Source organism: Anabrus simplex, chromosome 9 (assembly GCF_040414725.1).
Source record: "Anabrus simplex isolate iqAnaSimp1 chromosome 9, ASM4041472v1, whole genome shotgun sequence".
In the NCBI taxonomy this organism is placed as follows: domain Eukaryota; kingdom Metazoa; phylum Arthropoda; class Insecta; order Orthoptera; family Tettigoniidae; genus Anabrus; species Anabrus simplex.
The window spans coordinates 59,552,105-59,574,481 of record NC_090273.1 but is presented as its reverse complement, the minus strand read 5'-3'; the positions used below and the strand labels follow the sequence as shown (position 1 = coordinate 59,574,481).

Here is a 22,377-nt window from a genome sequence, read left to right as displayed (position 1 = left end):
GAACACAACTGTATGTTCCTCTCGTAGCATTTTTCAGTTACCTGGCGCGTACTGAAAACCTCATTCTGACAGCCCTTCTTTGGTCTAAAACCGCACTGGTTTTCATTCAATTCCCTCTCAACCACTGATCGCACTCTTCCTTCCAAGATGCTTGTGAACATTTTGCCTGGTATACTGATTATTATTATTATTATTATTATTATTATTATTATTATTATTATTATTATTATTATTATTATTATTATTATTATTATTATTATCTTTTCGTCTACAGGGCGGCCCAGAAGCTCAACCTGTCATCCTCGCCACATCGCCGAAAACGCCAATCTACAGGAGAAGATGTGGATGGATCCACAACGAACGTCACAGGGTTCAGCGCTGTTATCCATCGAACACCACCGCCAGTTCCTCCAGCGTTACTTCGTAGGATCGGCGTCAGAGAAGTTAGCGGTGTTGGAAAGGTACTGTTCATTGTATTTCACTGGATTTTGTACTTTTAGGCTAAAATACCATAACACGAGAACAATTCTGATTAATTGATCCTTCCTCAAATTCTGATATCAGGTATTTCTTTGGACAGTTTTCTTTCGGAAGATATTAGTAAAAGAAAAACAAATCTAAAAACGATGTACTCAGAGTTCCTTGTTTTGCTCAGAAATGGCATCTGAAATTCATAGGACTACTGAAATTAATGATAGTGGAAAGAGGCACGATCACAGAAGGAGTTGTGAATGTCTGTAGAGATTTAGATGGCAAATGATCAAGGATATTGGGCTAGAGGCACTAACAATGAAAACATATTTTCACTGTATGTAGATTTTTTATCTATGTAGTTTTCTTATCTCCTTTGCTTGGGAAGGAGAGATTTTTCTTTATATTTATATATTTGTTGGCTTTAACTATTACACGTATGCTTTGTTTTTAATGACTTTTACATTCATATTCTGTACTTTTTGTGAACTTGTAATATTCTCAACCAGTTTTATCGTTATTGTCTCTGGCAGCCTCCAGATGGGAGGAGCAGGAATAAATATATTTCTCTCTCTTAAAGATTGACAATAAATATTCCTACATCGAATGAAGGAAGTAGTGTGAGTGTCTTTTAAAATCGTGTTCCCGAAGTATGGTCGGGCATTGAACAGTTTTACTGTCAGATGCCATGTGAATCCCAGGGCTCAGAAGAGACGTACTAAAAATGAGATATGAGGAATTTTTCCCGTTGCTTTCCTCGTCCAATAAGACGTTGCTTCTACACGATGATGGTGATGATTGCTGTTTCAAGAGACAAAATATCGTGGACACCGTCCCACTTTGCTATTACGCATCAGTTTAAAACCTCTCATTCAAGTAAACTATTATGCACTCGGGAACAATTTACGGTAGGCAATTATGTCATCCGTGTGCATCAATGTCTCCGATTTTGAGTTAGTAGACGCCTGAAGAGACCAATTCTAGAACTGAAACTCTGCAACAGTGCTGACACATCAGATTTACCCAGTTCCCTTTTATTTTTATTTATTTTTATTGTATAACCAGGCGATCATTTCTTATCTGAAGTTTTTGTTCGTTTATACCTCTTCTTTTGACAGACTCGGACTTCTATCGCTGTTGTTCAAAATACTGTGGATCTTCGCGGGGCGTGGGTGTTGAGGGAAGTCACCCAGTCGGCCACCCTTGGCTCAGACAATCATGAGCGGCCAGGTTTTATATGGAAAACACTCTAAATTAAAAAGTGCATTAAGATGAACAAAACACCTATTACCCGAGCTAAATGAAAGAACCATACGTGGCTAAATTCTTCAGCCAGAACAGGAATCGAGCCCTGGGCCCACTAAGCCGAAGGCTGCTGCTACCTTGCACATTTAGGCAGGAAGCTGAAATGAAATGTAATTCTCATCTCTAATAGACTATCTTCCTATTTCGAGACAGATGCCGTGTGATTAACTCCAAAAGATCTTAAGAGCCGTCGAAATTTGACTTTAAAATGCGTCAGTAAATATATCGTCGAGGTCTCTTGAATAACCATCGTAAATATCAAACGCCTGTGCCCGAATTCGATTTCATAAACTTTAGCACCGGAAGCTAGTGACAACCTGAATAGACATAGATCTGCAGCCAGATTTCTAGATAAATAAGCGTATTAGGAAATGCCAAGGAAAGTGAAGAATAAAATTGCTACTGTGATCAGCTCCTACATAAATTACCTGTCTACTACACATGAAATATACAAAATAAATGGACATTTTGTTTCCTAAATACAGTAATGAAGTAATGTATATGAACAAATTCATATAAATTAAAATTAATAATAATAATGATAAAATTACTGAAAGAATGTCTGATACGATCAGGAAGAGGAGAATTAAGTTCTTTGGTCACATAATGAGGATGGATAACTGTAGACTCACAAACCAAAGTTTTAATCATGTTTACAAGAGTAAGGCTGACAGTCAGTGGATGAAAAGTATAGAATGAGACATGGCAGAGATGAGAATAACACCAGATATAATACAGGAGACAGAACAACTTTTAGGGGATTGATACAGAATTTCAAGGCTTTCCAGGAAGAAAAAAAGAAGGAACGGAATTAAACCTGGACAGAAGAGAGGAGGGAAAAGCACAGTGAAAAATGAAGTAGTATTGGGATGCCAGAATGAAAGCAGGAAACAAACCGAAATGAATATTGTGGGTTATTTTATGTGGTGCTAAGATGACCAATGTCGACAAATAATAAATAAATAAATAAATAAATAAATAACCGGGTGAGTTGGCCGTGCGGTTAGGGGCACGCAGTTGTGAGCTCGCATCCGGGAGATAGGGGGTTCGAATCCCACTGTCGGCGACAATGAAGATGGTTTTCCGTGGTTTCCCATTTTTACAACAGGCAAATGCTGGGTCTGTACGTTAATTAAGGCCACGGCCACTTCCTTCCCATCCCTAGGCCTTTCCTGTCCCATGGGCGCAAAGGACCTATCTGTGTCGGTGCGACGTAAAGTAAATAGCTAATAAATAATAAATAAATAAATAAATAAATAAATAAATAAATAAATAAATAAATAATCTATGCCCACATCTACAGTGTGCATGAATTTTAATTTAACGTATTCTGGCTGTTTCCTCGGCAATTTCTACATTCCGTTATACTCTAGATCTACTTGGTGGTAGAGAGAACCGAATCTCTCTTGGGCGTCTATGTCTGAGTTTTTATGAATTGTATCGAGTAAACACCAAAGGTATCATCTGAGTGTTTCTTACATGCCGTCAACTTTTCATTTTCAAATTTTCCAAACTTTCAAAATTCCTACTACCTCTGGCAAGTTTGAACTCGATATCTTGGAATCTGGAGGCCGACACTCTGCCACTGTACCGCAGAGAGAGCTATTGAAATTAAATGATATGCTTTCTCTTTGTTCAGATCCGTTCTTACAGTTTTCTAATTATAATCATCGTTACTGTCATGTACCTCGTCACTCGTCTCATCTGACCGTGTTACTAAATGCAAGAATAGCTTAATGAAATGGGGTTTCTGTACGGAGTCGCCGCTGTGTGAATGTAGCGAAGTGCAGACGTCCTCCCACCTGTTTCAATGTAGTCAGTGTCAAACATCATGTACTCTGGAAGACCTGATTTGTGCTACACCAAATGCAATCGATGTTGCTAACTTCTGGGTGGCAATAGCGTGAAGGAACTCTCAATTCAATGTTATATTGTTCACTTATCATATACATATTACCATATTGACTTCAGTTATTGTAAGTGCTTCTGACACGAATACAATTAAATTCGTCTCATCCAATTCTGAGCTCCGATTATACAACTCGCGGTACTTTCTCCCGTTTCCCTCTCTTTCTTACCCGTTCCCCAATACTCTTTCATTCTCTGGCTCCCCCTAGCTCACTCCTCTTCTGAGAATATCCTTGTTGTTCTCGCTGATTTCTCCTCGGACAGATTCTTCACGACGCCAGTCTTCGTCCTCACACCTTTCTGTTTTGTACGTCTCCTGTCTAGATCCCATATTTTTATAAGTCGCTATGTAGACCCATGAGACGTTTTTCTACTCTCCTCCAACGTCGATATAATCGTAGCTCTTCTTCCTGGGTCCATTCTTTCAACCTCTTCATAAGAATAAGTTCTAATGGAGATTATTGTTTTAAGAGGAAGTACATCTAGACAACCATCTTCTCAACTCTGCAAGACCAAGAGACATATGTTTGCGCAGCTGTGAGCTTGCATTCAGAAGTAGTCGGTTCAAACCCCACTGTAGGCAGCCCTGAAGATTGTTTTCCATGAATTTCCATTTTTACATCAGGCAAATTATGAGGCTGTGCGTCCCTTCCCATCACTACGTCGTCGAAAATCTTCGATGTGGTAGGGAGACGTTAAACATGAGTGGCAGAAAATTGAAGATATCGGCAAAATTCAGGGAAGGTACAAGAAGGGCGTGGAAACGAAAGACTCTCTAGGCGTTGCAAATCTGATACCGTGAAGGTCGGAAGTGGCATGGGAGGCAGGACAGGAAACATGAAAGTGAGCCTGACACAAGTAAGTGGGAACGATGCCAGACTGAGCTAGTGTAACCGAGACCGTCAAATCTCGCTCCCGAGTTGAGAGGCTCTTGGCCTTTTAGTTGTGCCCTACGACTGCCAGGACATATACCGGGAAACCATAGAAAACAATCTTCAGAACTGCCAATATTGGGGTACAGTATTTCTACTATTATCATAATTTTCCTTGCGAATTGGTTTAAATGATTTTTTAGTACATAATAATATGGCTTCGACAACCGTAATGCAGATGTGTGACGTGAACTTGAATTTCGACATTCCTATCCTGTTATCATTTCGCGCCTCTCTAGTTTACACAGATGGATTAATATGTGAAATTTGTTCATGTTCACTGGAATTCTTTAGGTCTATGGTTCAAATTGGAATCATTAACTTCCATATTTTCTGTTCCTGAGTGATTATTTCACATTCCACTTGGAATCAATGTTCTATTTTCTTTATTTTTACAAAAATGTTATGGATTTTTACACAGAAACTTTATTCGTATATATTTGAAAGAGATTTTGAAGAAATTTCTGTTTCATGTGTCAAATGTCTTTGGGCTGAAGTGTGTTAAATGCCCATATTAATGACTTGAATAGCTGTGAATTTTCCGTAATAATAATAATAATAATAATAATAATAATAATAATAATAATAATAATAATAATGATAATAATAATAATAAACCCTGACAGAAACTTTCTAAAAAGTCAAATTATTCGGTGAAATTTCTGAACCATTTGAAATAAAAACAGGAGTCAGACAAGGGAACTGCCTATCACCAATTCTCTTTAACATTGTTCTAGAAAAAATCATTAGAACATGGGAAAAAGCCTTGGAAGTGAAAGGAATAAAGGGAATACATTTAGGGAGTAAAGGACAGAACTTAGAAATTAAGTGTTTGGCTTTCGCGGATGATCTTGCACTCTTGGCTCACAACCGAGAAAGTGCCCAAATTATGCTGAATACTCTACATGAGATCGCTGAGAAAACGGGTCTCAAAGTGTCATATGAGAAGACGGAATACATGGAATATGGACATCAAGGGGAGAGACACTTAGAAGTGAAGCATGGGACTGTAAAAAGAACTGAGAAATTTAAATATCTGGGGGAATGGATAGAACCTAATGGATTGGATAAAGAGGCGATTAGGGCAAGAATTAGAAAACTAGAATTAGCTTACAGGTTAACCCAGAACAGATACAACAAAAGAGCAATATCTTACAAGGCGAAACTTAGACACTACAGCTAGTGGTAAAGCCAGAGGGTCTCTACGCTTCAGAGAGCCTGACAATGAATAAAAAGGTTGAGCTTCAAAATCTCGAAAAGAAGGAGAGGAGAATCTTAAGGAAAATTTTAGGACCACAGAAAAATGCTGATGGGGAGTGGAGGAATAGAAAAAATGATGACCTCTTTAAATACACCGAAAAAATCACTGTCATCATGCGAAAGTGAAGGCTAAAATTCTATGGGCATCTAGAATGAATGGATGAGAAACGGCTAACTAAGAAAATATCAAGTATATCACTGGACTAAAAGCTTCGACGAAGTGGGTGGAAGAGGTAAAAAGAGATGCAATAGAAAGTGGACTTACAGTGGATATGGTTCACAAGAGAAAAGAATTTAGAATTAGAGTGGACAGCATCAAAACATTCCAGGAGAAACCACCAAAATGTACACTCAAACTGGTCATATCTGAAAAAGAAAGGAAGATCAGAAGTGAAAGAATGAAGAGGTTCTGGAAGAAGAAGAAGGAGAAGAAGAAGAGAAATCCTTAAGTTCATTGCGGTCCATAGGCGGCCAAATTCGGAAATAAGAATAATAATAATAGCCTTCAAGTTAACTTATGACAGGTATAACAATATCGTACAAGGCCAAAATCCGACATTGTAAGTCAGTAATAAAACCAGAAGGATTGTTCGCTTCAGAATGTCTGATTTTAAATTAATTAATTAATTAATTAATTCATTCTAAGGGAGCTGCCAGAAATCGAGAAGGAGAGGAAGATTTTGAGGAAAATTCTAGGACCACAGAAGATTAATGATGGGACTTGAAAGAAAAGGACAAGTGATAAGCTCTCACTGAGAAGATCATGGATGCAGTGCGGAACCGAAGGCTGAAAGAAATTCTGCAGACACTTTATTAATAAAACTGTATATGACAAAGGACTGACCAAAAATGATCTTCAGATACATCATGGGATTAACGGCCACTTCCAAGTGGGTAGATGATGTCACGAGGGATGCAGAAAAATTTCGTATTACGCTAGAGATGATCCACAATAGAAGAGAGTTAAGAAGAAGGCTCGACAGTTTAACATCATTTCTAGAGTAACCACTAGCAAGGAGTCCCAAAGGGATAATTTCCAAAGGGCAGAGAAAGACGAGGAACAAAAGAATGAAGAGGTTCAGGGAAGATAAGAAAAGGAAGGACAAGCCTTAAATTGGAAATAAAAACAAAAAATAAATAATACAAGGATACGCTAACATTTGATCATGCACCATTCCAAAAAATGTCAGTATTTTCATATTTTTCAGGGATGGTGATGATGAGAACTGAGTCCTTTAAGACGACTATCTCTCCTCATCCGTTAAATAAAATAACCGAGGAGCGACTGAAGGTTACAATGCAAAATATTGCGCATGGATAGAAGACATGTATGTACCTTGTTGATACTTATTTTTATCCTTCCATGATGCAGACTTCTTTCCTTCAAGTATCTGTTTTTAATTTTTACGACGAGTGTTTGGAGTGACAACTTTCTTAAGGAGAATGAACGCGTGCTGATATCGCTAAGGTAGACTTTGTGTTTAGTAGCGGTTTCCTTCCTTAGAATAATCCGATTATTGAGAATTCAAAGTGGAAGCTTCTATACAAGGGAGAATGAAACACTGGTCTTCTTCTTCTTCTCGCTAATTAGTTCCCTTCATCATTACCTAGCCTTTTACAATGCAGGGGGTACAATGTTCTTTTGTATCAAGGAAGTTGAGGAGACGCTACCTGTTTGTAGACGTGAGATATCACTGAAAAGGCAGATTGAAGCTTACTCTTTACTATATAAGCAGTGAGTGGCATTATTTGTTACCGCAATGTCACGGTGGCATTGAACTGAATGCCTGTACGAACTGACTCCTGATGTGACGTATTTTATGATCTGAGGACACGTGGTTTTCTGGAAGTTAAATGGTAGTAAAATCAGATATAATTGTGTATACTGGCTCTGAACACACAGTTCTAGTCCTCCAGGCAAGCAATTCAATGTTTAAAACATCCGAGGGATATGAGGTACAACATTTAGGTAAATACAACTGTGCCGGGCACTGAACCCCAGCCACCCGAGCGCTGCTGGGGCACAGAAATTTGTATTTAAATTTGCATGTTATTTCTTATAATTCTTTTATAAAGTTTAAAAACTGCAACAGGTAAATCAAGCCTCAACAATCCGCTCGATCTACAGCAGTTCAGCACTGTCCAGCGAGCTGGATTTCTTTGCCGGTGCGAAAGAGTGTTACCCCAGCGAAATTCAAGTCGGTGTGTTGACGCATGCCCCAAAAAGCCTGTTTGTCCTGGGGAGGCGGGGTGTGGGCTGTGGGCCACCCTCGAGATTCACAGCGCCTTAACAGTGAAAGGCCAGCTAGCTTGGGAAAGGTATGTTAGTTTTAATGGTTAACCCTCCAAGTGTTCAGCGCCAGGCTACAAGAAAAAATGTCAGTATGTTAACAGTATATCCACTTGAACATCTCCTTGCTAGTAAAAATGAGCTATTTTATGATATCAATTGTAATAAAAGTATATATTTTATTTTTGGATTTCGGCATGTGTAAAGTTTTTGAGATAATTTATTGACTCACAGAGGCTTGCAGACTGAACGCTGAAAGGCATAACAGTCGGTAATTATAATGCATATATGTATGTATGTATGTATGTATGTATGTATGTATGTATGTATGTATGTATGTATGTGTAAAGAAATGTGTATATATACTCGGAAGAATATTTAGATTGCCTACCATGAACACAAACAAGCGCAAAGTACAAAGATTTCGTATTTTGTTGCTGTACACACGTACTGTAATGGTGGTACGGATTGCGAATTTTCTTAGTGTTGTTCTTGTGTTATGGGTGAAGTTTTCGTGCATTTTGTGGAATTCCTTTGTAATATAACAGTAGTATTCATCGTGAAGAGTACTTTTCCATGTCTGTCATCGCTCACTCAGTTTAGGGTAGGATTTTAAGTCAAAAAACAAAACGTCCCAGTACAATTCTGTGAAAACCACAACTGTATGATTACGATACGTCACCGGGTGAAACTGTGAGTAAATTGTTTAAGATATGTTGTAGCTTATGTTACGACGCTGCCGTGAGTACCAATTTGTAATGTGTAATGTGGTGGGGCTCTAATTCTTTCTTCAGCTGGGTTAACAAGTGTGTTCACCGCACGTCACTTAAAAACCATATAAAAAAGTATGAGAGTACATTATTTATGTATTCCTAAAAATTACAATCCTTTTCTTAATCAACGTTATCCGGTCGATTAGATTAGCAGTTTACCTTTTTCTACCACTGTGAGCGCTGATGTGAGTCCATGCAGTGTTTCACTTAAGCCCTTGTAACTATATTCGATGTGGACATTTCAAAAATAAAGAACAGCATGAGGATATTGAACCAAGGAACACATTATAATTATGTAAATAACTTAATTTGGCTGGGATTTGAATAAAAAAGAAAACGAGTAAAGAAAAGAGCGATTTTAGTCTTTTTTCCGGAGCTGCATTTAGACCGGAAGTGATTTTTTAATTTCTTTTTTTAAAGTTTGATAGAGCTATTCAAGGCTCACAGTTTGAAGACTCACAATTTGAAATATTCCTGGACCCTTTAGCCCTTCAACTTTCGGCACAATTGAGGAAATTGCTTAATTTTATGTTTTTCGTAGTGTGGGGACTCTTACTTTGTCTGCTGGGAAATATTTTCAGTATGAAATAGGGTAAAGAATTCCTATTGTCACAGTCTGGGCAGGTATGTGCAATGTTAATGTGCTATCTCGGTACTTTTTTTAGGACACTATGAATGCTGCAAATTACAGGGATATGCTAGTTTATTACTTTAGAAAATTATCCGACCTTTGAAGACCCGATGCTCCAATCATCTGTTAACAAGATGGTGCATCAGACTACTACGGAGTGATCGTTCGCAAAGTCGCTCATTTCCATGAATAGATATGATACTGCTAAGTGATCTACAGTGTTTCCTGACCTTACGCCTTGCGACTTTACTACGTGGAGATTATGAAATAGATAGAGTCCTTGCTATTAGACAGATAGACCTGACACACTTTAATATTTTGATTGAAAAAGAGATTGTAAGCAGATATATAATAATTCACGCGTGCTGTTGGCTGCGTGTGGCCTGGCGTTGTCGTTCAGCAACACGACACCCGGTAAGAGGAGTTCAGGTACATTTCTGCTAACTGCTACGAGCAACCGCTCAAAAGTGTATCAAGGTAGAGCGCAATTATAATCTATCTGATGACACAAAGCATTAGCTGCGTATTAAATGAGTTTTGTATGCGGACGAGTCCATGTGCTACAGTATGAGTGAAAGGGGAGCTACGTTCACTTCGCTAGTTGCGACGAAAGTGTTCACGTCGGCTCCTGGTAATTGAATGCCCTTGACAGCGCTTTTTCTTCTGCTGTCACCAGGCCAGCTGGCGACTATATTAGTGCGACAAGGCTTCATTTCGCTCCCAATAGCACAGCAGTAGTTACGCTCTCCACTACCTTCCTTCCCTTTCTTTACCCTCCAAGCTCGTGACTTCTTGAAGGTATGTGCCATCAGATATTAATCGTATCCCAACAGGTAGCATTCACTGCCACTCCCTTGGTGAGCTAATCGTGCACCTAGACCATTCTTCCTATAGCTCCGACCTAGCACACAGGGACTTCCATCTCCTTGAATCGTTGAAGAAGCACCTGGGTGGTAGACTCTACTTCCGTTCATAATACCATCAGGACAGGGCCTCAGGGAATGGATGCAGTTTTCTTTCATGCTGGCCGGTATAAATGCCTTGGTGTACCGCTGGAACAAGTGCTTGGATAAGAATGGCGATTTTGTTGAGTAGTAATATGTATCAATGCCCTGTTACTGTGTATCCTTAAATATTCCTATAAAATAAAGTTTCTCCATACGGGCTATTATTAGCTTATCTTTTGAAGCAACTTGTAAAATCTCCTGAAAAAAATGTGGCACAAATTACGATTTTTAAATGTGATAACTTACTCTTAACATGCCTGGCAAAAGACTACAGGAGATATAATTGATATAGTGCATATATCCGCCCCCCACTAATTGATGTTAAAAGGCGAACGAAGTTAAGTAGTCTTGGAAAAAGTAGTTTATTAAATACGAACCTACAGAGGGAGCATAAAACATTCATGCCGGTCTGAGTGGCTCAGACGGTTAAGGCGCTGGCCTTCTAACCCCAACTTGGCAGGTTCGATCCTGGCTCAGTCCGGTGGTCTTTGAAGGTGCTCAAATACGACAGCCCCGTGTCGGTAGATTTACTGGCACGTGAAAGAACTCCTGCGGGACTAAATTCCGGCACCTCGGCGTCTCCTTAAAAAGTAGTTAGTGGGACGTAAAGCAAATAACATTATTAAAACATTCATATTTCACGTCCAAGTCTCCTAAGTTACTACTGTCTTTCACCTTGAAATTTTATTCTGTATCATCTTTAGGCAGATCCTTTTATAATTTTGAATACTCAGTTGGCATAAAAATGATATCTGGAGAGGAAACCAGGAAATATAGCGGCTAGATATAGGTGAAATTTCCACATAAGTTATTTTCTTTCTTTGGCTTAAAAATACTAAATAGTTTCAAGATTACTGTCTATTTGTTGACACAAAACCTTAGCTGCGCACTAAATGAGTTTGTATGCGGACGAGTTCTTGTGCTGCAGCGTGAGTGAAATGGGAGCTACGGTCAGTTCGATAGTTGCGACGGATGGGTTCACGTTGGCTCCTGGTAATTGAATGCCCTTGTCCGCACTTTTTCTTCTGCTGTCACCAGGCCTGTTAAAGACTTACAAAGATTATGGTGCCACGCCCGATATGTCACTTTCAGTGAACAGAAATACATCTTACCTTTCTGACGGCAATTTGAAGGAATTATTTTTATCCTGAATGTTAGAAGGCAGTAAACAACATGGCAGAGAAAGTTTCCAACTCCTTTTTATTGAGGAGATATCATACAATAAATAAGCACGTCTTTCTTGCAAGAATTGTTTTATTTTGTATAGTATATTTATTTTTAGTTGTAATGGAGTTTTATAGTAATTTTTAATGTGAATATGGGTAGAATTACTGGTAGAGTACTTAAAGGAGTGAAAATAAGTCGGATTCAACGTGTAAATACAGTGAATGGAATTGTCTCGGTAAACGTTAATGAGAGTGCATTCACAACGAGGACATCAGAGCATTTTACCAGAAATTAACAACAGTAAAACTAAAAAAAAAGTGGCTTCAGACTAATAGACATCGAACTACTTAGTGCATCAATTCGTAACATTTTGTATGTGCTAATTTTGGTTCACAATCCCTGACATTTTATGATGATAAATAAAGGTTGGCAATTCTCTACATATATTTTAAGTGTCCAGTGAATGCATGTGAACAATCTGCGGACAATTCTGCTCATTATAACACCTGCTTGAATGGACGCTAAGAACCATGCTAATCTTCCGTTATGCTAAAGACGATAACTGCCAATGACAGTCAAAACGTTTTGACATAAATATGTCTTATGACTGGGAATCATCCGAATATTTGTGTGATGTGACGGGATAAAATGTGTGTCGGAAGTGTAACCATAGCAACCGCGCAGGTAGTGATGTAAGTTAGTCAGCCAATGTTACCTAGCAACCATGTAGGCTATGTCTCATGGTTGGTTGCCATCTGAAATGAGCAGCCTATGATTGATGGCCATGACAGGGAGACATTTTTATGATTATTTCATTATCGCAGAGGGAAAAGTGGCTTTTTAGTCTTTTTATCAATCAATCCATTCGCATTGTGTTTGTAATAATCTTGCCATTAATGCTTTCACGGCCCGCACTTAGAGGCATGATACTGTATAGGCTTTTGGGCTTAAGCCGTGTCAAGAAAATAAAGTGAAATTCTTTACGTTTTGCAGAGAACTGTGCTCTGCGTCATGAGAAGAAAATCTCGGTTGTCCACGAGAAAGGCTTCTTAAACAATGACTTTATGAAATTAAGACGTTATAATAAAAGTGGAAATGGTACGTTCTTTCGTCACCAGATGGCTCCCCGGACGTGGCTCAGCACTAGCGTTCGAAGCGGAAGCTGAAAGAACCATCAGAATCAGTCTAAGAGGGTCACATAACATGTGTACGTAAGATATGACATTGACAGGTGTATGACATTGACACAAGCCTGGAATGAAACATCTGGCGATGAGGAATGTACGAATTTGGAAAACACCGAGACGAAATTACAATAGTGAAGGGACAGGGAAGGGAACTACCTACGTAAATCGTTCATGTCTGGCTACCACGTATTACTTAATTGATAGCCAGTGTCCACTTGAAATTGTTTGGATTTCTACGTATTTAAACAGCTTCCCGTATAATCCTGGACCTGTAGTGTCTAGTGTGGGTAAGAGCTCGAGCATCTCGGAACATGTCATCATGACCCGACGATAGAGTGTGTTCATCTATTGCTAGCACTGTTCCACGTCCGGGGAGCTATGTGGTGACAAATGATCATACCATTTCAACTTGTATTATAACGTCTACATTTTGAAACGTGATTGTTTAAGAAGCCTTTCTCGTGGTCAGTCGAGATTTTTTTCTGATGAAGCAGGACACAGTTCTCTGCGAAATTTCACCTTATTTTTTTGACACGGCATAAGCCCAAAGCCTATACAGCATCATGTAATAATCTTATTGGCTTTACGTCCCAACAACAACTTTTACGGTATTCAGAGACGCCGAGGTTCCGGAATTTAGTCCTGCAGGAGTTCTTTTACGTGCCAGTATAATCTACCGACATGAGGCTGTTGTATTTGAGCATCTTCAACTACCGCCAGATTGAGCCAGGATCGAACATGCCAAGTTGGGGTCTGAAGGCCAGTGCCTCAACCGTCTGAGCCACTCAGCCAGGCTTACATTGCGTTAATACATGTATTATATACCGTAAAACTTTAAACAAAGTTCCTCATAACTTACATTTTTTTTCACATTTAAGTTCATGTTTGTGGGTTACTGTAGTCACGTCCTAGTTCGTGAACCATGGGCAACGGCTGAGTGGCCTAGTAAGTGGTCCTGAGAGTCGGGATACCAGTTGCTATGGAATGGGAGTGGGCATCTCGGACATTTTCTGAGTCCTGGCCCTCCTTGTGCTCAGGCGGCTAGGACTATACAATCCACCGCTGGTCCATAACCCGTTAGAGGAGAGATCCTCACTTGGACTATGTGCAAGTAGGGTAGCATCCTGCTTCATGAATCGACCGAGCTCAGAACATTTTAAGCAAGCCTCGGACCTATGGGAGTAACGGAGTCCCACTCCCATTTGACAGGCGAGGGACTCCTTTTAAACAACTTGGCGAACGAAATGGAATTCGATGGGGAGCTATCAATATTAATGGGGCTTATGGAAGAAAGAAAGTAGAACTGGCTGAGTCAGCAAAGAGGATGCATCTGGATGTGCTAGGAGTAAGTGATATTCGGGTAAGGGGAGATAACGAGGAAGAGATAGGAGATTATAAAGTGTACTTGACGGGTGTTAGAAAGGGAAGGGCAGAGTCTGGGGTAGGGCTCTTTATCAGGAATACCATTGCACGGAACATAGTTTCTGTTAGGCACGTAAATGAGCGAATGATGTGGGTAGATTTGTCAGTTGGAGGAATTAGGACTAGAATTGTGTCCGTGTATTCACCATGTGAGGGTGCAGATGAGGATGAAGTGGACAAGTTTTATGAAGCATTGAGTGACATCGTGGTCAGGGTCAACAGCAAGGATAGAATAGTGCTAATGGGCGATTTCAATGCGAGAGTTGGGAATAGAACTGAAGGATACGAAAGGGTGATTGGTAAATGTGGGGAAGATATGGAAGCTAATGGGAATGGGAAGCGTTTGCTGGACTTCTGTGCTAGTATGGGTTTAGCTGTTACGAATACATTCTTCAAGCATAAGGCTATTCACCGCTACACATGGGAGGCTAGGGGTACCAGATCCATAATAGACTATATCTTAACAGACTTCGAATTCAGGAAATCTGTTAGGAATGTACGAGTTTTCCGGGGATTTTTCGATGATACAGACCACTATCTGATCTGTAGTGAACTAAGTATCTCTAGGCCTAAGGTAGAGAAAGTAAAATCTGTCTGCAAACGAATAAGGGTAGAAAATCTCCAGGATGAGGAAATTAGACTGAAGTACATGGATATGATTAGTGAGAAGTTTCGAACAGTAGACAGTAAGCAGGTTCAGGATATAGAAAGTGAATGGGTGGCATACAGGGATGGTGTAGTAGAAACAGCAAGGGAATGCCTAGGAACAACTGTGTGTAAAGATGGGAAAAGGCGAACATCTTGGTGGAATGATGAAGTGAGAGCAGCTTGTAAACGTAAAATGAAGGCTTATCAGAAATGGCTCCAAACAAGGGCCGAGGCAGACAGGGATTTGTACGTAGATGAAAGAAACAGAGCGAAAAAAATAGTTGTTGAATCCAAAAAGAAGTCATGGGAAGATTTTGGTAACAACATGGAAAGGCTAGGTCAAGCAGCAGGGAAATCTTTCTGGACAGTAATAAAGAATCTTAGGAAGGAAGGGAAAAAGGAAATGAACAGTGTTTTGAGTAATTCAGGTGAACTCATAATAGATCCCAGGGAATCACTGGAGAGGTGGAGGGAATATTTTGAACATCTTCTCCATGTAAAAGGAAATCATCCTGGTGGTGTTGCAAACAGCCACACTCATGGGGAGGAGGAAAATGATGTTGGTGAAATTATGCTTGAGGAAGTGGAAAGGATAGTAAATAAACTCCATTGTCATAAGGCAGCAGGAATAGATGAAATTTGACCTGAAATAGTTAAGTACAGTGGGAAGGCAGGGATGAAATGGCTTCATAGAGTAGTAAAATTAGCGTGGAGTGTTGGTAAGGTACCTTCAGATTGGACAAAAGCAGTAATTGCCCCTATCTATAAGCAAGGTAACAGGAAGGATTGCAACAACTATCGAGGTATCTCACTGATTAGTATACCAGCCAAAGTATTCACTGGCATCCTGGAAGGGAGGGAGCGATCAGTCGTTGAGAGGAAGCTGGATGAAAACCAGTGTGGTGTCAGACCACAGAGAGGCTGTCAGGATCAGATGTTTAGTATGCGCCAGGTAATTGAAAAATGCTACGAGAGGAATAGGCAGTTGTGTTTATGTTTCGTAGATCTCGAGAAAGCATATGACAGGGTACCGAGGGAAAAGATGTTCGCCATGCTGGGGGACTATGGAATTAAAGGCAGATTATTAAAATCAATCGAAGGCATTTATGTTGACAATTGGGCTTCGGTGAGAATTGATGGTAGAATGAGTTCTTGGTTCAGGGTAGTTACAGGGGTTAGACAAGGCTGTAATCTTTCACCTTTGCTGTTTGTAGTTTACATGGATCATCTGCTGAAAGATATAAAATGGCAGGGAGGGATTCAGTTAGGTGGAAATGTAGTAAGCAGTCTGGCCTATGCTGACGACTTGGTCTTAATGGCAGATTGTGCCGAAAGCCTACAGTCTAATATCGTGGAACTTGAAAATAGGCGCAATGAGTATGGTATGAAAATTAGCCTCTCGAAGACTAAATTGATGTCAGTAGGTAAGAAATTCAACAGAATTGAATGTCAGATTGGTGATACAAAGCTAGAACAGGTCGATAATTTCAAGTATTTAGATTTTGTGTTCTCCCAGGATGGTAATATAGTAAGTGAGATTGAATCAAGGTGTCGTAAAGCTAATGCAGTGAGCTCGCAGTTGCGATCAACAGTATTCTGTAAGAAGGAAGTCAGCCCCCAGACGAAACTATCGTTACATCGGTCTGTTTTCAGACCAACTTTGCTTTACGGGAGCGAAAGCTGGGTGGACTCAGGATATCTTATTCATAAGTTAGAAGTAACAGAACCGGGCGAGTTGGCTGTGCGCGTAGAGGCGCGCGGCTGTGAGCTTGCATCCGGGAGATAGTAGGTTCGAATCCCACTATCGGCAGCCCTGAAGATGGTTTTCCGTGGTTTCCCATTTTCACACCAGGCAAATGCTGGGGCTATACCTTAATTAAGGCCACGGCCGCTTCCTTCCAACTCCTAGGCCTTTCCTATCCCATCGTCGCCATAAGACCTATCTGTGTCGGTGCGACGTAAAGCCCCTAGAAAAAAAAAGAAGTAACAGACATGAAAGTAGCAAGAATGATTGCTGGTACAGACAGGTGGGAACAATGGCAGGAGGGTACTCGGAATGAGGAGATAAAGGCTAATTTAGGAATGAACTCGATGGATGAAGCTGTACGCATAAACCGGCTTCGGTGGTGGGGTCATGTGAGGCGAATGGAGGAGGATAGGTTACCTAGGAGAATAATGGACTCTGCTATGGAGGGTAAGAGAAGTAGAGGGCGACCAAGACGACGATGGTTAGACTCGGTTTCTAAAGATTTAAAGATAAGAGGTATAGAACTAAAAGAGGCCACAACACTAGTTGCAAATCGAGGATTGTGGCGACGTTTAGTAAATTCACAGAGGCTTGCAGACTGAACGCTGAAAGGCATAACAGTCTATAATGATTATGTATGTATGTAAGTTTCTCAAGACCTACTGCACGTAGAACAATGAATTACGGCAGGTTCATTGGTAATGGTCACGTGCACAGTTTTGTGCAACAGATTTTCAATTCGTTATTTAATATAGCTATTATATAAGGACATTTTAAAAGAGAATTTACAATTGTTAAATGTAAATTTTTAATTTGAGCAATTAAAAACTTAAAAAAATATTTTTCACAAGATTTTAAGTTGAGGCTACCTACAGTAAATGTGTGACTAAAATATCAGGCAAAAACAGTCATTTTGAAGGAAATACACCATACATTTTTGAATATGTTAACAATTTTTATTCTAAATGTATTTTTAATTTTTCAATATTATATGGCACTAATATGTACCACAATTTCAGACGCTGTTCTCAAAATGTGCATAAAAAATTTCACATAGGGCCTACATACACTTAAAAATGTAGACGCTATCCTAATTTATCTTCGGTCTTTCTTTTCCCTACATCCTCTCTGAAGTTATTGGGGTCGTTCACCTAGAAATTCTACTCCGTCTCTTATTTAGGCAGATCCTTTCATTATTTCCAATACTGGCTTGGCACGAACATGATATCTCGAGAGGAAATCAGAAAATATAGCTCTCTCTTTGCACTGCTCCTTAGAAATGAACAAACGAGATTAGAAGTTGATTCTCGTCAGTGGAGGAAGGGTTGCCTACCTTCCTGCCTGCACGTGATTTAATCATGTAACGATTCCATCTTGGCCGAGTAAAGACGCATCTGCTGGCTAAATGATTCAATCTGGGGAGGACAAATTTGAAAGGAAGCAAGCGTTTCCACCCCCCCCCCCTTTCCCCCCACATACCCTCCCACCACTTCATCCACTCTGCTTTATGCTGTGGTCGTCCGCTTGTTTGCTGGCACAGCGATAGGGATTTATGGGAAACATTCCACGCTTACCGGCCACACACAACCATTCAACTGAATATCACTCAAGTTTGAATTAAATTGCTGCTGTCTGTTCTTGGCTATACTGCGGTGATGGTATTTGGTTCCAGCTTCGCGATCATGATGCGACCCTCTGGGACTGTGTGTTTTCACCTGTTCCCAGTTTATATTCATCCATGTGAATGGACTTCTTTATGACACCAGTTTTGTGTTAGATTTTTCAAGCATAATTAACATTATGACGCAAATAACAGGAGCTATAAGCAGAAAGCTGGGATGAATAGGTCAGAAGGTAAAGCGCTAGTCTTAACCCAAGGTTGGTGGGTTCGATTCCAGCTCTGTCCGGTGGTACTTGAACGTCCTCAGTTAGCTCAACCTTACGTCAGCAGAGCTGAACAACTCCCGTGTTACCACGCGTGGCCAATCTGCTTGGTGATAATAATAATAATAATAAAAATAGTTTAACCCCCTGCTGGCGAAGAATACACCCACGGCATTCCCTGCCCGTCGTAAGAGGCGACTAAAAGGCGCGACCACGGGATTTTGGATATCGAACCATGAGATTATCTGCGGTTAATACAATCAGGTGAGGAACACCATGGGTCTACGATACCTGTGATAAATGCCACTGTGTGAGAAATACAATGGGTTTGTGCGTTCCCTCTGATTAGTACCACCATGTAAGGAACACCATGAGTTTGCATCACCTGTGGGTAGTACCCTTATGGGAGGAACACTATGAGCCTGCGTTACCCGTTGGTTGTTCCATTATATGAGAAACACCGTTGGTCTACATTACTGTGATTAGTACCACTATGTGAGAAAAACCATGAGTCTACGTTACCTGTGATTAGTACAATTGTGTGAGGAACGCCACGGGTGGGTGGGCAGCGCTTGTGATTAGTACCGCTATATGAGGAACACCATGTGTCCGCATTACATATGAATGGTACCATTCTGTGAGGAACACCATGGATCTGCGTTTTCCGTGAGTTGTACCATTTTACGGGAAACACTATGGGTTTAACTAGGAGTCTACGTTACCTGTGATTAGTACCACTACATGAGGAACACCATGGGTGTTTACCAGTTTACGAGTGATTAGTACCATTATGAGGGGCCGGTGACATGGAATTTAGACCTCTTTATACAATAAGCATCATCTCGGAGAATACTGCATTGTGAACTGGACCCACTGACAGTTTTGGATTCATAGTCATTTTACATCATCACTCGTTTAAGATTGTAGTCAGTGGACACATTATGTTTTAATTATTGTTTGATTTCCTTTCACCTCGTATCATTAGGCGCCGATGACCTAGCTGTTAGCCCCTCTAAATGATAATAATAGTAATAATAATAATAATAATAATAATAATAATAATAATAATAATAATAATAATAATAATAATAATAATAATAATAACCATCAAGAACATCATTAGTAGCGTTTACGATTTTCGAAAACGCTGAAGTCCGAGGAGTTAAATTAACAAGGAGAAATTTTGACAAGACACCTTTCACAGATAGGGCTTTAGAATAGGGCATCATTAAATTACCGAATACAATTAATTAAAAATATACGGAGGTATAATTTTCGACAGCAACTTACGCATTTTCAAATGGAAGCTGCCTAGCATCTTTAGGATAATGGAAAGCAAAAGAAAAGAGATTATATCGTTTGTTACAATTCAGTACGTTAATTCACTCCCAAGTAATATTAATGTGAAGTTGACGCTGGAGATAGACCCCTCAGCATTTACAGCTCCGGAGAACATGAAAAATTGCATACAAGCAGCCTGCGGTAGGATTACATCAGAATTACTGCGCCATGTTATCCGTTCATTACGCGGCCTATTACAATTGAGTGCGGGACGGATATGACTTAAAACATTTGATTGCATAATTGATTGTTTACAATTATCCGTTTAAAGGTATTCCATACAGTACAGAATTCTTACAAGAACAAAGATAATAAAATTTTGGCATGTACATGTAATGCTATGTTTGTTTATTTATTTAAAAAATCGTTCATACTACTCTGACCTTGTGAAATCAGCGAAGATATACTGTACAGTGATTCTCAGGCCTCAGTGGAAGCAGTTAATGATAAATACAATTCCAACCCTACTGCTGTAAATATCAGAAGATTAGGCCCGAACAGCTCCTCACATATATGCATCACGTGGATCAAAGTCCATGCAGGTATAGAAGGCAATGAACGAGCAGACCAACTTTCCCAAATCTGCAGCACAAAATGAGGATTGCGGCTTCAACGCAATTCCTTTAGCTTTTGTTAAAAGAGAACATAAATGAATTGAATATGATTTGAACCAGCAGTAAAAAAAGGTAGCAACAGGAGAAACTTATTTTTCCAAACAGTGTTTCAGCGAGTAGAACCCAAATTATTCAAGGAGTCTTACATCTCTAGCGAGTTCATTAGCGGACATGGCTAGTTCGAGAGTTATTTTCAGCAGACAATTACAAGTGTCAGTGCGGGAATGTCGAGAAAGCAGTTTTGTTGTTCTGCTTTCGTGAGTTTTTTGGAGCAACTACTATGTATTTAAACAACTATATTATCTGAGGATTTTACATAATAGTTCATTACATTTCGTAAAACTGTAACCCTAGATTAATTTCTTCTAATATGATTGTTTATATCGGAGAAGTAATAATAATAAAATAAATGTAATAATAAAAATAATAATAATAAACCAATGTCGGCAAACACACTGATCTGCATTTACGGCAGTCGCTCATGTGGCTGATTCCCTGTCTGTTGTTTTCCTAGCCTTTTCTTAAATAATTGCAAAGAATTTGGAAATTTATTGAACATGTAAATTATTTCAATCCCTAACTCCTTCCAATAAACACACATTTGTCCCAATTTGTCCTGTGGAATTCCAGCCTTATCTTTATATTGTCATCTCTCGTACTTTTTAAAACACCACTCAAACTTATTCGTCTATTAATGTCATTCCACGCTATCTCTCCTCTGACAGCACGGTACGTACCACTTAGTCCATCAGATTGTCTCCTTTCTCCCAAGTCTTCCCAGCCCAAACTTTGCAATATTTTTGTAACGCTTCCCTTTTGTCGGACATCACCCACAACAAATCGAGCTGCTTTTCTTTGGACGTTTTCTATTTCTCAAATCAAGTAATCCTGGTGAGGGTTCCATACATCGGAACCATACTCTAGTTGGGGGTTTTACCAGAGACTTACATGCCGTCTCCTTTACATCCTTAACCCACAACCCCTGAATACCACGTGCAGAGGTCTGTATCCTTTATTTACAATCCCACTAAGTGATTACCCCAATGAAGATATTTCCTTATATCAACACCAGGTACTTACAGTGATCCCGATAAAGATCATAATAAGCAGGAGAAGAAGAAGAAATTACATTATCACTGCTTTTCCTTCATCCGAGTTTCTCTGATAGACTCATGATTTTAACTGCTAAGGAGCGTATCTCAGGAGTCAAATTCGTATTACAATTAGATGAGATTGAATTAACCTATCGCATTGTAACAAACAACATTATTCATATAGTTTTCTGCTGCTTTCAATTATCTTAAAGATAACAGGTGGTTTCCGTTTAAAACATGTTTTCGTTGAAATTATTCTTCCGAACATTTTAAAATTAATTTTATACATTAATATCTTGTGCCGCTCTACCAAAGTTCTCTTTGTGAAAATTATTTTTTCAAAATTACTTTTTGTTAAAAAAATATTGACGAATCGTAATGCTAAGTTGCCCAATCTATATAGGCTGGTCGGATGAAACGTGAACCGGTTATGTGAGCGTTATATGGTTGGTGATACTGATAACTAATTTGAAAGATACAATTAGATATCTCGCGCCAGTGTTATTTTATCAGCTTTTGAAGTTAGCCAATCAGATTGCTTCGCGGTCGAATTCAAATAGGGTTTGCTAAATCTGTACGTGGATTGAGACCGGCTTGGGAGCGCCATTCGAAGAACGCAGACCTTCGAGATGACAGAATAACGCCTTACTAAGTTCGCTACTGTGACATTGGCTGAAATAAACGGTGTGTGTTTGT

General features: G+C 39.6%; 1 protein-coding gene across 1 annotated transcript in view; it reads left to right on the top strand.

Moving 5' to 3' along the window:
• Positions 1 to 22,377, top strand: part of LOC136880859 (kinesin-like protein CG14535) — a 352,948-nt gene that overhangs the window by 589 nt on the left and 329,982 nt on the right. Inside the window, exon 2 of the mRNA XM_068229150.1 lies at positions 275 to 461. Within this exon, the coding sequence (XP_068085251.1) occupies positions 275 to 461 (187 nt within the window). The remainder of the gene's footprint in view (positions 1 to 274; positions 462 to 22,377) is intronic.